We start from the raw sequence: 16,725 nt of genomic DNA on the forward strand, positions 1-16,725 counted from the left end.
ATAGTTAAGGAAGTAGCATCAGAAAACAAAAAACATTTTTAAATTGTCAACGTTGAGCTTTTTAATTAAAAGCATTATGTAACAAAGATATTTAAAAGTACTTTCTTCAGAAAGGAATCTTTTCTAACACAATTGCTATCCTTATTTCTGCAGATACTTTCCCATTCTTATCAACATGCATGCTCTTTTTTTAAAAAAAAAAAAACATGACTGCATTCATAATGTATACACCTAAACGATTTATTTTTCTTCCAAGAAGAGAAAGTAAGTTAACAAGCCAGAGTGAGCAGAGCCAGGGTGAGACGGTGGCAGAGCTTGGAGCAGAACCGCTTCTCCCACAGAGATTGCCGTCAGTAATGTTGTGATGCTGATGGGACACAGCCCTGGGACTGATGCACCACTGCACACTGGCCTGAGGCATAGCCATTTAGAGTGTGGTGAACCCCGGGGGGAATGAAACTTAGGGGAAATGCTTAATGGGCATTTTCTACAGAATGTTTTTCTAAAAAATAAATGAAGTATAAGACCGAGTTCTCTCTTACGCCTTAAAGTGAATGCAGATACTGAGCTTTGCTTCCGTCTGTTCTTGTAGTGCCTCTTAGCAAGCCCTCTGCACTGAGAAGGCAAGGTTTTTCTGCTCTGGGCAAACATGCTCATTCAGATATATGATTCCCTTGCTCACTCTGGCTTTTTGTAAAGCCATACTCACATTTTCTTGGTAATTGGACAAGCCGAAGTATGTACCGGTGCAGAACAGTTAGGAATAAATTTGTGTAGGTCCCTCTATTCTTCTAGTAGAAGTGCCATAGTTTGGATGCAGCCAGATTGTCTGTGGTGAGGTATTCTGTTCTGCCCATAAATTTGTTCCCTGAGATTTTTTGATGTTTTCTAAAACCACTCCTAGGTAAAGTCGATAAATGAGCCAAACTTATTTCTGCTTTCCCAATATGTTTCTGCTCATTACCCCTTTCGTAAGTCCTCATTTTCCAAAGAAATGCCCTTGTGTGATCTGCTCCACTGTACTCGGTCTTGCTGCTGGATTTCATGTTTTAGACTGAGTCACAAGCTCACATACTTACATATAATGGAATTGAGGGGAGTGGCTGGATGAGGGGCAGTGAGGATTAGAGCAGACGGGTACATATCTGAGGGGACAGCCATCACTTAGCTTTAGCCTGTGGTTGCCTTCTGAGGATGTGGGCCTGGTGTGGCTGATCTTCCAATTTTTCATAAGAAGCCAGAAACTTAGATTTTTATGAGCAGGTCATTATTGTGTTGTCTCAACAAACATTATCTGTGGGCCAGGTAATTATCTGTAAGTTTGACAGTTTCAGTATCTATTCTAGACCTTTTCCATCCTACTCACCCAGCTACCCACTCATCAGACTGTGCCTCTTCAAAGTGCCCCAGGTCAGGGCTTTGTTTTTCTTGTCAAGCAATGCCTGACTCCTGCAAAAATGCTGATTGCTATTCTTGGTGTACTTCTCTTTCATCTGTCTTCCCTCACCACCTCCCCCATCCAATTCATCATCAAATCCTGTTGATTTTAATTCCCAAATAGATCTTGAATCTATTCTTCATCCCTCAGGAAACAATGGTTTAACCTTCCTAAAAATTATTGAAATTAAGAAGTTTCAGGGCTCATAACTTGAGATGTTTTGATCAGATCGAGATTTCTTGCTCCCTTGACTCTCCCTGAATGTTGAAACATAGATCACATACTTAACCTGCCACGTTAGTGACATCATTTTAACTAGAAGAATCTCATAGGGTATACACATTTATAACTGCCTACTGACGCTGTATTTCCTGAGTATAGGGTATCACAATTAAGATCATTAAGATTATTTGTAAGGCAATATTAAGAAAGTTGTTTGGGGAAAGTGTTTTCCAGTTACTGGAGAATTTAAAGTGAAATCTGACAAATGCTAATTTTCAGGCTGGAATTCTTTAAAATCTTCAAAATAAAACCCAAATGTAAATGACATTTTTGCTATTTGAAATAAATTGTCAACAAATACTTGATCTTCTGACATTCTGCCACCCCCTCCCAGTAAAAACAAAGAATTTGTCCTCCCCTACTCTTTCCCTGTTGAGCAAACCATACCTCAGTCCAGGCAGTTGCTGAAGCAGAAAAATCCAGAAATCCTTGATGTTTTTTTTTTTTTTTTTCCTTACCTTCCTTCTCTGTCTTCCCCACCCACCCCCCCCATCCAATTTATTATCAAGTCCTATTGCTTTTACCTTTCAACTTGACCTTGAATCTTTTTATTTCCATTATTCTCTCCCTATGCCAAGTTACCATCATCTCTCAATTTGACCATTATAGTTGTCTCGTTAAATATCTCTACATTTCCTTTCATCCCCTCCTTCAGCTGTTCTCAGTAGTCAGAATAATCTTTTTAAAATGTAAAACTTAAAACCTTTAATACTTCCGATTGCACTTAAAATAAAATTCAGAAATCCATATGGGGTCCACTAAGCCTGTGTAATCTGGCCCTTGTCCATCCTTCCAGACTCATCTCACATATTCCCTGTTTTTACTGTGCTCCAGCCTCCTTTAGCCCTTTGACCTTTCCAAGCTTTTTTCCTGTTTGAAGACCATTCCCTCCGCTCATTCCTCTTCCTTCTACTCTTTGTCTGACTAAGTTATACACATTCTCCAGGCCTCAGATTAAATGTCACTCTTCCAAGGAAACCTTTCCTGACTCCATAATCTGTGTTAGGTTTCCTTCTTAGACAGTTTCATTATACCTTATACTTTTCCTTCATGATACTTGACATGGTTACCGTAATTTGTAATTATTTATTTCTGTGTTGCTTGTCTAATGTTTTTCTTTCCCGTAACTTTCTACTCTCTCTCTTAACCCTCTAATCCCCTGTGAGCTCCCTAATAGACCTTATCTGTTTTGTTCCAACTGGATCCTCACTGGGTATCTAGAACACATTAGATCCTCAATAAGTATTTGTTGAACAAATTAAAGAATGAAGTTAATTGTGCTTCACATTCTAGTATTTTTCTTAGTTATCCTACGTCTTCACGTGAGTTGGATAGTTCTTTGGAGGATGCCAAGAGTATAATTTACAATATCATGGTGATAAATTACACCCTAAGAATGTTTAAAAACAGAAAGCTAACTTCTTTGTGCGATCCTAAGTAATATATCCCTCTTTGGTTAATGTTGATTATAACGACAGTTCTCTTTTTGGTTCTTTCATAGACGAAAAAGGCGTAACTTCAGTAAACAGGCCACAGAAATCTTGAATGAATACTTTTACTCACACCTCAGCAACCCCTACCCCAGTGAAGAAGCCAAAGAGGAGCTGGCCAAGAAATGCAGCATCACAGTGTCACAGGTGCGACAGGACTCCATGGGTCTGTCTTGCTTCCCCATTGATTATAGGAACCCTGTTTCCTCTTCAGGGCATTCTTATCAAATTTCATATCCAAATGTTTCATCATCAGAGAAGATATAAAGAAAATATAGATGTTTCCACATTTTTATGCAAGCTTTTAAAGCTTAGATAAGTTCTTTTAATCCTAAATGTCAAGGAATCAAGATAATCACCCGCTGCCCTAGTGGAAATCTATAGAAAAAACATAAACATGCCATGGGGAGAGACGTGGTTTTACACTTACGTGACTCTTCAGTACGGCATGTAGTTCTGCTTTCCTGATTTAGATGACTGGTCTAAGCTTCCACCAGTGAGAAAGCAATTTATTTGTTGCCAAAAGGAAATTTAATATAGCTCTATGGTGAAAGCTTTGAGGAATTCACCAAGTCCTTTCTTGAAAACCATGCTATGATATTTGGGTCTCAACGATTTCTTTGCTTTCTTGTTATCCATTAAATAGAAGAATTAAGTTCATGCCTATCCCCGCTTTTTTTGTTTTTGTTGTTTTAAACGTCTGTTTGTAATAAATTGTGCCCCTGAAGTTAGCTGTCATCTTCTAACAAAAATATACTTAGTTTGAGGCAGATAGACTTGTATTTTAGATTGAGGGTTGGAGACAAATAATTAAACAAGCAACTGTACCTCCTTAAAAAATAAGTATATCCTATTGGAATTAGCTCTAAAATACAATTTATTTAATGCTCATATTGTTGTTTATAGATTGTCTTTTGAATAACATTTCTTTATAGCATGCAAATGTGGTAATCACCAACCAGTTCTTGGAGGGGCACTTAAGGAAAAGCTGACCCTTTCCAGAAATTTCAATGGTCCCTAGAGGTCACATGACATAAATTTTAAAGTAGCCTCTAAATAAATACTCCTATATATTTGAAGTTCAAGATTCTAAAGATCCCCTTCACATTCCAGTGAAAGTTTTCATATCAGTATTTTATTTTAATTTAATTTTAATTTATTTTTATTGAAGTATAGTTGATTTACAATGTTGTGCCAGTCTCTGCTGTACAGCAAACTAACTCAGTTATACACAGACATTCTTTTTTTTATATTCTTTTCCATTATGGTTTATCACAGGATATTGAATATAGTTCCCTGTACTATATACAGTAGGACCTTGCTGTTTATCCATCCTATATATAATAGTTTACATCTGCTAATCCCAAACTCCCAGTCCTTCTCTCCCCCACCCACCTCCTTGGCAACCACAAGTCTGTTCACTGTGTCTGTGAGTCTATTTCTGTTTTGTAGATAGGTTCATTTGTGCCATATTTTAGATCCCACATATAAGTGATATCATATGGTGTTTGTCTTTCTCTTTCTTTCTTTCTTTTTTTTTTTCCCCCAATATTTATTTATTTATTTGGCTGCACCGGGTCATAGTTGTGGCACTTGGGATCTTCGTTGCCACATGCAGGGTCTTCGTTGCGGTACTCGGGATCTTTTAGTTGCAGCATGTGGACTCTAGTTCCCTGACCAGGGCTCAAACCCCGGGCCCCCTGCATTGGGAGTGCAGAGTCTTAGCCACTGGACCACCAGGGAAGTCCCTGTCTTTCTCTTTCTGACTTACTTCACTTAGTATGATAATCTCTAGTTGCATCCATGTTGCTGCAAATGGAATTATTTCATTCTTTTTTATGACTGAGTAGTATTCCATTGTATATATGTAGCACATCTTCTCTATTCATTCGTCAGTGGACATTTAGGTGGTTTCCATGTTTTGGCTATTGTGAATAGTGCTGCTGTGAACATAGAGGTGTGTGTATCTTTTTGAATTATACTTTTGTCCGGGTATATGCCCAGGAGTGGGATTGCTGGATCATATGGTAATTCTATTTTTAGTTTTCTGAGGAACCTCCACAATGTTTTCCATAGTGGCTGCATCATATCAGTATTTTAAGTCATTGTTATTTAAGGGAATATGGTCTGGGTTTGAGATGATTTTTAGTTCTTATTTTGGCATTACTGTCCGTAGAACCTCCAGAGCAATCTTAGATTTATAATTAAGATTTCATTTGATAGTTATTGTCATTCCCTTATGATATCGTGGCATGTCTTGATTCCTTTTGCTCAGTTTGAAATGGAATATAATTGATTTGGGCTACCAGTTTATGAAGACATATACTATATAAAACATTACTACCACAAGCACCTACTGTGTAGCACTGGGGACTATATTTAATATCTTGTAATAAGCTATAATGGAAAAGAATCTGAAAAAGAACATATAAATCAACTATACTTCAATTAATACAAAACCCACATAGATCAGAAAAAAAAAAATCACTGTCTAGGCTATGTAGTACTCACTGCCACTTGAAATACTAAGGAACAGTATAATATGCTGGGTCAGATAGGGAAGATGAAATTTAAAGTATATTCACTTCAAGTGGGTGTTTTCTGGTGTGAGTATTTCCCCTGAACATTAGTGAAAGGATTGGGCTTGTACTGAACACCAGCTGATGATGCCAAGTCTAGTTTTCCTGCTCTCACAAGAGCTCTCTGACTTAGAATTCAGATATTTGTGGGTCCAGTTTAAATTAAGGTGTTTCATGCTTCCGCTCCTTTTCTTGCTTTTCTTTTTTACTTCTATAACATATTCACCATTGGAGAATAACACAGATTATATACATTTTTTGAAAATCAATATAATCCTAGTTTTTCATTGGGTGTACTAGCATCTTGTGTGTATGATGTAGGATTTGTTAACACATGCTTGTGTAATGAGTGAGAGAAGTTTCCTTCTGACTATTCTGAACTAGGGAGGCTTTGCTGTACTTCTAAAATAGGCTAGGATCCTATTTACAGATTTTTAAAAAATAGTAAATTGCTATGTTCATTTCACTGGTTTTCTATAGAAAAATAGCTTTGTTCATTTTGGAAATTTTTTAGTAATTGCTTGAGATAGAAATAATATAGACATAGACATATTTCTCTGTCTAAAAAGCAGACTTTATGACCTTCTTTTCTCCCACATCAGCCTTTCAAGTGGAGAATTTCAGCCATCAGTGTAAGATTCAATGTAAATTGTGACAGTTTCCTCTCCTTTGTACCTTTTTCATGCTTAAAAATGTTATTTCCCCTCAACCATTCCCTTTTCCCCCACATCTCTGACTTGAAAGCAATAGTGAAAATTTTCACTATTAAAGACATCAGTTGCTAGCCTTTTTTTTTTTTTTTTTGCCACACTGCGCAGCATGCAGGGTCTCTGTTCCCTGACCAGGGATTGAACCTGTGCCCCCTGCAGTGGAAGTGCAGAGTCCTAACCACTGGACCTCCAGGGAAGCTGAGTTGCTAGCCTTTTAAATTAGTATCTTTCTTTTGCTTTTTAATTTTATTTTTATTTATTGATTTGAATTTTATTTTATTATTTTTATACAGCAGGCTCTTATTAGTTATCCATTTTATACATATTGGTGTATATATGTAAATCCCAAACTCCCAATTCATCCCACCACCACCACCACCACCCCTTTCCCCCCTTTAATTAGTATCCTTTTGTTTAAATTGTTTAGAAGTGAAAGCAGAGAATATTCCAGACCTGACAGGAGAACTAATTTCTAAATAGAAAAAACAGTGTTTTAAATATACATCATACTAAAATACAATAAAATTTAGAATTCAGAAGTTGTTCATGGGACTTCCCTGGTGGCGCAGTGGTTAAGAATCTGCCTGCCAAAGCAGGGGACACAGGTTTGAGCCCTGGTCCAGGAAGATCCCACATGCCGCGGAGCAACTAAGCCTGTGCACCACGACTACTGAGCCTGCGCTCCAGAGTCCACGATCCACAACTACAGAGCCCGCGTGCCACAACAACTGAAGCCCACGCGCGTAGAGCCCATGCTCTGCAACAAGAGAAGCCACTGCAATGAGAAGCCTGTGCACTACAACGAAGAACAGCCCCTGCTAACCACTACTAGAGAAAGTCCGTGTGCAGCAACGAAGACCCACCGCAGCCAAAAATAAATAAATAAATTTATTTTAAAAAAAGAAACGGCTGAGAAAAAGAATAATTAAAAAGAAAGTTGTTCCTATACAAAGCTAACTTTAAAATATTGAAACCTGGGAGAGGAACCAACATGGCGGAGTACAAGGATGTGCTCTCACTCCCTCTTGCGAGAACACCAGAATCACAACTAGCTGCTGGACAATCATCGACAGGAAGACACTGGAACTCACCAAAAAAGATACCCCACATCCAAAGACAAAGGAGGAGCCACAATGAGACGGTAGGAGGGGCACAATTACAGTAAAATCAAATCCCATAACTGCTGGGTGGGTGACTCACAGACTGGAGAACACTTAGACCACAGAAGTCCACCTACTGGACTGAAGGTTCTGAGCCCCACGTCAGGCTTCCCAACCTGGGGATCTGGCAACGGGAGAAGGAATTCCTAGAGAAACAGACTTTGAAGCCTAGTGGGAATTGATTGCAGGACTTTGACAGGACTGGGGGAAACAGAGACTCCACTCTTGGAGGGCACACACAAAGTAGTGTGCGCATCGGGACCCAGGGGAAGGAGCAGTGACCCCAGGGGAAACTGAACCAGACCTACCTGCTAGTGTTAGAGGGTCTCCTGCAGAGGCGGGGGGTGGCTGTGTCTCACCGTGGGGACAAGGACACTGCAGAAGTTCTGGGAGGTACTCCTTGGCGTGAGCCCTCCCAGAGTCTGTCATTAGCCTCACCAAAGAGCCCAGGTAGGCTCCAGTGTTGGATTGCCTCAGGCCAAACAACCAGCAGGGAGGGAACCCAGCCCCACCCATCAATAGTCAAGCAGATTAAACTTTTATTGAGCTCTGCCCACCAGAACAACAGTCAGCTCTACCCACCACCAGTCCCTCCCATCAGGAAACTTACACAAGCCTCTTAGATAGCCTCATCCACCAGAGGGCAGACAGCAGAAGCAAGAAGAACTACAGTCCTGCAGCCTGTGGAACAAAAACCACATTGACAGAAAGATAGACAAGATGAAAAGGCAGAGGGCTATGTACCACATGAAGGAACAAGATAAAACCCCAGAAAAACAACTAAATGAAGTGGAGATAGGCAACCTTCCAGAAAAAGAATTCAGAATAATGATAGTGAAGATGATCCAGGACCTTGGAAAACGAATGGAGGCAAAGATCAAGAAGATGCAAGAAATGTTTAACAAAGACCTAGAAGAATTAAAGAACAAACAAACAGAGATGAACAATACAATAACTGAAATGAAAACTACACTAGAAGGAATCAATAGCAGAATAACTGAAGCAGAACGGATAAGTGACCTGGAAGACAGAATGGTGGAATTCACTGCTGCAGAACAGACTAAAGAAAAAAGAATGAAAAGAAATGAAGACAGCCTGAGAGATCTATGGGACAACATTAAACACAACATTTGCATCACAGGGGTCCCAGAAGGAGAAGAGAGAGAGAAAGGTCCTGAGAAAATATTTGAAGAGATTATAGTCGAAAACTTCCCTAACATGGGAAAGGAAATAGCCACCCAAGTCCAGGAAGCGCAGCGAGTCCCATACAGGATAAACCCAAGGAGAAACACGCCAAGACACACAGTAATCAAATTGGCAAAAATTAAAGACAAAGAAAAATTATTGAAAGCAGTAAGGGAAAAACGACAAATACCATACAAGGGAAGTCCCATAAGGTTAACAGCTGATTTCTCAGCAGAAACTCTACAAGCCAGAAGGGAGTGGCATGATATACTTAAAGAGATGAAAGGGAAGAACCTACAGCCAAGATTACTCTACCCGACAAGGATCTCATTCAGATTCCATGGAGAAATCAAAAGCTTTACAGACAAGCAAAAGCTAAGAGAATACAGCACCACCAAACCAGCTCTACAACAAATGCTAAAAGAACTTCTCTAAGTGGGAAACACAAGAGAAGAAAAGGACCTACAAAAACAAACCCAAAACAATTAAGAAAATGGTCATAGGAACATACATATCAATAATTACCTTAAATGTGAATGGATTAAATGCTCCAACCGAAAAGACACAGGCTTGCTGAATGGATACAAAAACAAGACCCATATATATGCTGTCTGCAAGAGACCCACTTCAGAACTAGAGTCACATACAGACTGAAAGTGAGGGGATGGAAAAAGATATTCCATGCAAATGGAAATCAAAAGAAAGCTGGAATAACAATACTCATATCAGATAAAATAGACTTTAAAATAAAGAATGTTACAAGAGACAGTGAAGGACACTACATAATGACCAAGGGATCAATCCAAGAAAAAGATATAACAATTATAAATATATATGCACCCAACATAGGAGCACCTCAATACGTAAGGCAACTGCTAACAGCTGTAAAAGAGGAAATCGACAGTAACACAATAATATTGGGGGACTTTAACACCTCACTTACACCAATGGACAGATCATCCAAAATGAAAATAAATAAGGAAACAGAAGCTTTAAATGACACAGTAGACTAGATAGATTTAATTGATATTTATAGGACATTCCATCCAGAAACAGCAGATTACACTTCCTTCTCAAGTGCGCACGGAACATTCTCCAGGATAGATCACATCTTGGGTCACAAATCAAGCCTCAGTAAATTTAAGAAAATTGAAATCATATCAAGCATCTTTTCTGGCCACAATGCAATGAGATTAGAAATGAAATACAGGGAAAAAACCGTAAAAAACACAAACACATGGAAGCTAAAAAATACGTTACTAAATAACCAGGAGATCACTGAAGAAATCAAAGAGGAAATCAAAAAATACCTAGAGACAAATGACAATGAAAACACGACGATCCAAAACCTATGGGATGCAGCAAAAGCAGTTCTAAGAGGGAAGTTTATAGCTATACAAGCCTACCTCAAGAAACAAGAAAAATCTCACATAAACAATCTAACCTTACACCTAAAGGGACTAGAGAAAGAAGAACAAACAAAACCCAAAGTTAGCAGAAGGAAAGAAATCATAAAGATCAGAACAGAAATAAATAAATAGAAACAAAGAAAACAATAGCAAAGATCAGTAAAACTAAAAGCTGGTTCTTTGAGAAGATAAACAAAATTGATAAACCATTAGCCAGACTCATCAAGAAAAAGAGGGAGAGGACTCAAATCAATAAAATTAGAAATGAAAAAGAAGAAGTTACAACAGACACCGCAGAAATACAAAGCATCCTAAGAGACTACTACAAGCAACTCTATGCCAATAAAATGGACAACCTGGAAGAAATGGACAAATTCTTAGAAAGGTGTAACCTTCCAACACTGAACCAGGAAGAAATAGAAAATATGAACAGAGTAATCACAAGTAATGAAATTGAAACTGTTATTAAACACCTTCCAACAAACAAAAGCCCAGGACCAGATGGCTTCACAGGTGAATTCTATCAAACATTTAGAGAAGAGCTAACACCCATCCTTCTCAAACTCTTCCAAAAAATTGCAGAGGAAGGAACACTCTCAAGTTCATTCTGTGAGGCCACCATCACCCTGATACCAAAACCAGACAAAGATACTCCAAAAAAAGAAAACTACAGACCAATATCACTGATGAATATAGATGCAAAAATTCTCAACAAAATACTAGCAAACAGAATCCAACAACACATTAAAAGGATCATACACCATGATCAAGTGGGATTTATCCCAGGGATGCAAGGATTCTTCAATATAGGCAAATCAATCAATGTGATACACCATATTAACAAATTGAAGAATAAAAACCATATGATCATCTCAATAGATGCAGAAAAAGCTTTTGACAAAATTCAACACCCATTTATGATAAAAACTCTCCAGAAAGTGGGCATAGAGGGAACCTACCTCAACATAATAGAGGCCATATACGACAAACCCACAGCAATCATTGCTCTCAATGGTGAAAAACTGAAAGCATTTCCTCTAAGATCAGGAACAAGACAAGGATGTCCACTGTCACCACTATTATTCAACATAGTTTTGGAAGTCCTAGCCACGACAGTCAGAGAAGAAAAAGAAATAAAAGGAATACAAATTGGAAAAGAAGAAGTAAAACTGTCACTGTTTGCAGATGACATGATACTATACATAGAGAATTCTAAAAATGCCACCAGAAAACTACTAGAGCTAATGAATGAATTTGGTAAAGTAGCAGGATACAAAATGAATGCACAGAAATCTCTTGCATTCCTATACACTAATGATGAAAAATCTGAAAGAGAAATTAAGGTAACACTCCCATTTACCATTGCAACAAAAAGAATAAAATACCTAGGAATAAACCTACCTAGGGGGACAAAAGACCTGTATGCAGAAAACTGTAAGACAATGATGAAAGAAATTAAAGATGATACCAACAGATGGAGAGATATACCATGTTGTTGGATTGGAAGAATCAACATTGTGAAAATGACTATACTCCCCAAAGCAATCTACAGATTCAATGCAATCCCTATCAAATTACCAATGGCATTTTTTACGGAACTAGAACAAAAAATCTTAAAATTTTTATAGAGACACAAAAGACCCCGAATAGCCAAAGCAGTCTTGAGGGAAAAAAACGGAGCTGGAGGAATCAGACTCCCTGACTTCAGACTATACTACAAAGCTACAGTAATCAAGACAATATGGTACTGGCACAAAAACAGAAACATAGGTCAATGGAACAAGATAGAAAAACCCAGAGATAAACCCATGCACCTATGGTCAACTAATCTATGACAAAGGAGGGAAGGATATACAATGGAGAAAAGACAGTCTCTTCGATAAGTGGTGCTGGGAAAACTGGACAGCTACATGTAAAAGAATGAAATTAGAACACTCTCTAACAGCACACACAAAAATAAACTCAAAATGGATTCAAGACCTAAATGTAAGACTGGACACTTTAAAACTCTTAGAGGAAAACATAGGAAGAACACTCTTTGACATAAATCACAGCAAGATCTTTTTTGATCCACCTCCTAGAGTAATGGAAATAAAAAGAAAAATAAGCAAATAGGACCTAATGGAACTTAAAAGCTTTTCACAGCAAAGGAAACCATAAAGAAGATGAAAAGACAACCCTCAGAATGGGAGAAAATATTTGCAAACGAATCAATGGGCAAAGGATTAATCTCCACAATATATAAACAGCTCATGCAGCTCAATATTAAAGAAACAAACAACCCAATGCAAAAATTGGCAAAAGACCTAAATAGACATTTCTCCAAAGAAGACATACAGATGGCCAAGAAGCATATGAAAAGCTGCTCAACATCACTAATTATTAGAGAAACGCAAATCAAAACTACAATGAAGTATCACCTCACACCAGTTAGAATGGGCATCATCAGAAAATCTACAGACAACAAATGCTGGAGAGGGTGTGGAGAAAAGGGAACCCTCTTGCACTGTTGGTGGGAATGTAAATTGATACAGCCACTATGGAGAACAGTATGGAGGTTCCTTAAAAAACTAAAAATAGAATTACCATATGATCCAGCAATCCCACTACTGGGCATATACCCAGAGAAAACCGTAATTCAAAAAGACACATGCACCCCAATGTTCATTGCAGCAGTATTTACAATAACCAGGTCATGGAAGCAACCTAAATGCCCATCGACAGACAAATGGATAAAGAAGTTGTGGTACATATATACAATGGAATATTACTCAGCCATAAAAAGGAATGAAATTGAGTTATTTGTAGTGAGGTGGATGGAGTTAGAGTCTGTCATACAGAGTGAAGTAAGTCAGAAAGAGAAAAACAAATACAGTATGCTAACACATATATATGGAATCTAAGAAAAAAAAAAAGGTCATGAAGGACCTAGTGGCAAGACGGGAATAAAGACACAGACCTACTAGAGAACGGACTTGAGGATATGGGGAGGGGAAGGGTAAGATGTGACAAAGTGAGAGAGTGGCATGGACATATATACAGTGCCAAATGTAAAATAGATAGCTAGTGGGAAGCAACTGCATAGCACAGGGAGATCAGCTCTGTGCTTTGTGACCACCTAGAGGGGTGGGATAGGGAGGGAGATGCAAGAGGGAAGAGATATGGGAACATATGTATGCGTATAACTGATTCACTTTGTTATAAAGCGGAAACTAACACACCATTGTAAAGCAATTATACTCCAATAAAGATGTTAAAAAAAAAAAGGAACGAAATTGGGTCATTTGTAGAGATGTGGATGGATCTAGACACTGTCATACAGAGTGAAGTAAGAAAGAGAAAAACAAATATCGTATATTAACGCATGTATGTGGAACCTAGAGAAATGGTACAGATGAAATGGTTTGCAGGGCAGAAGTTGGGACACAGATGTAGAGAACAAACGTATGGACACCAAGGGGAGAAAACCACAAGGGCGTGGGGATGGTGGTGTGCTGAATTGGGCGATTGGGATTGACATGTATACACCGATGTGTATAAAATTGATGATTAATAAGAACCTGCTGTATAAAAAAATAAATAAAATTCAAAAATTAAAAAAAAAATTACCAAGGCCGACAAAGCAGGGAAGTAAAAGCATCTCTTCTTGCAAAAAAAAAAAATTGAAACCCACTGATAACAGGCAACTATAGCAATACTATTTTTGCTAGATTTAAAGTATACAAAATTGATTTATTGTTTATTGCTTGAAATACTTAAAATACTGTTTAAAATACTTAATAATTGGGAATAAGTAAGGAATTTTCAGAAGAAAATGTTAGGAAATATTTTTAGTAGTTTGAGAATAGTCTTTATAAAAACAAAATGTGTAAACAACAAAGGAAAAGGTTGATAAATTCAGTGGTAGGATGTTTATCAAGGTACTTAATAAAGACTGTGAAACATCAACATGATACAACCATTTTAGTAAAGATTGGGTCAGGCAAGAATTATCAATAGAGGGACTTCCCTGGTGGCGCAGTGGTTAAGAATCCTCCTTCCAATGCAAGGACACGGGTTTGGTCCCTGGTCTGGGAAGATCCCACATGCCGCAGAGCAACTAAGCCTGCGTGCCACAACTACTGAAGCCCGCACACCTAGAGCCACGCTCCGCAACGAAGAGTAGCCCCTGTTCGACGCAACTAGAGAAAGCCCGCGTGCAGCAACGAAGACGCAATGCAGCCATAAATCAATCAATCAATCAATCAATAAAACACTAAGAGTCGTTTCATATTTTTTTAAAAAAGAATTATCAATAGATATTAAATCTAGGAGGATATCTGTATGAAGAACATGGTCTTAAAGTATCTCTCCATAGGCCCTTTATTTGTTGCAAGGGATACTTTTTTAGAAAGGCAATTATAGAGTGGAGGAATGGAATAAAACCCTGACCAGGTGATTAGATGATTCTAATGATTAGATGATTCATCACCAAAGAGGGGCAAATGGACATTGTGTGTAGTATTTTGCCCTGGTATGTAACCTGAATGGAATCACTAGAAGACATCAGACAAACCCATAATGACGAATGTTCTATTAGGAAAAAAACATGGGGAGGGAGCAGTATTCTTTACAAATGTCAAAGAAAGGCCATGGAAATGTTCTAAATTTAAAGAGGCTAAAGACACATGACATGTAAATGCTATGCTCGACCCTAGACTGGATCCTCTACTGGAGGGCAGAATGCCATAAAAGAATTATTGGCTTAAATATACTAAAGTAAATTGTAATTTGTAATTGTACTGTGGTTATATAAGAGAATATCTCTAGTCCTAAGAAATACACACTGACTTACTTAGGGGTAAAGGGCTATGGTGTATATAATTTACCCTCAAATTGTTCAGGAAAAGAAAGTGTGTTTATATATATGTGTGTGTGTGTATATATGTGTATATATAAACACATACATACAGACATACACACACACAGAGCAAGTGCGTGTGTTTGAGTACACAAAAATGATAAAATGAATGGGGCAAAATGTTAGTAACAGGTGAATCTGGGTAAAGGGCACACTTACATGTTCTTTACACTATTTTTATTCTTGCGACTTTTTTTGCAAGTTTGAAATTATTTCAGATAAAACCTTTTTAAAATGTGAAGACAGGCCACAAACTGTAAGAAGATATTTGTAAGTGTATAAGCAAGACAATTAAAATGCAAAAAAAAAAAAAAAAAATATATATATATATAGGGAATATATATAGGGAACTCCTATAAATTAATAAGAAAAAGACAAAACCCATTTGAAAAATAGGCAAAAAACACAAACAAGGATTTCATAGAAGAAGAAATATAAATGGTCACTTATATGAAAAGATCCTTCTTATTAGTTATCAGGAAAATGTGATTTTAAAACTGCAATAAAATAACATTTACATTTACTGGTTTGGCAAAAAATCGTAAGACTGACCATACAAACTCTGCACATTGTTGGTAAGAATATACAGCAGTAGGAACCCTTAAATATCATTGGTAGGAATGTAAATTGGTATAGGCACTTTGGAAAACTTTTGGCATTATCTTATAAATTTGAATATACACATATCATCCAATCCATGATTTCACCTTTAGTTGAAATTGCCCTAGGAAACCTCTTGTCTGTGTTTATTAGGAGACATGTAAAAGCATTAATAGTAACACCGTTTGAAATGGCAAAAAACTTGATATAAGCCAGTTTTCCAGTTTATTGACTGGAGAAGTGGGTAAATCCATTGTGGTATAATCCTACAATGGATTACTATATAGCAGTGAAAAGAGAATGATCTATAGCTACACACATCAATTTGTGTGAATTCTAATATTGAGTGAAAAATGCCAGTTTTTCAGAATGCAGAACATATATAGTATGATATCATTTTCATAAAGTTAAAAACCAAGCAAACAGCATATTATTTAGGGGACACATATATATGGTTAAATATAAAGAAAGGGAATGATAAAAAAATATTCAGTTAATTAGAATGGGATTAGAAAGAGATATTCAAGGAGTTTTAGTGGTATTGTTGGCAGTGTATTTATTGAGTGGAGGATTTACAGAGGTTAATTTAATTTTTATGCATTATAAACCTACATATATAAGCCTAGGAAGTCATATGTGAATTATTAAATCTAAATAAGAGAATTTTTTAAAGAATAATTCCATTCATTTGTTAACAAAAAATTTATTGTAATACCTATTATGTGTCAGATACTGTGCTAGGGATGGAAGAGACATCTGTGAACTTAACAGGCTGAACCCCCTGGCCTACCTGATAGAATTGTGTACATCTGTCACCAAAAGCTACATATAAGAATATCCTTAGCAGCAGTATAATAGCCAAACTAGAAACAATGGAAAGGTCCATCAATAGGAAAATGGGTAAATAAAAGTGGTATATTTATATGTATTTGGAATATTATGTAACAATGAGAATGAATGAACTAGACTATA

The 16,725-nt window shown here is 37.3% G+C and overlaps 1 protein-coding gene across 4 annotated transcripts in view; it reads left to right on the forward strand.

Annotated features, from left to right (window-relative positions):
- PBX3 (PBX homeobox 3) overlaps positions 1–16,725 on the forward strand; it is a 222,668-nt gene that overhangs the window by 170,749 nt on the left and 35,194 nt on the right. For all 4 annotated transcript variants that reach the window (XM_059925621.1, XM_059925623.1, XM_059925620.1 and 1 more), the window contains exon 5: positions 3,222–3,357. In XM_059925621.1, the coding sequence (XP_059781604.1) occupies positions 3,222–3,357 (136 nt within the window). The remainder of the gene's footprint in view (positions 1–3,221; positions 3,358–16,725) is intronic.

This window comes from Balaenoptera ricei, chromosome 6 (assembly GCF_028023285.1).
Source record: "Balaenoptera ricei isolate mBalRic1 chromosome 6, mBalRic1.hap2, whole genome shotgun sequence".
NCBI classification, from domain to species: domain Eukaryota; kingdom Metazoa; phylum Chordata; class Mammalia; order Artiodactyla; family Balaenopteridae; genus Balaenoptera; species Balaenoptera ricei.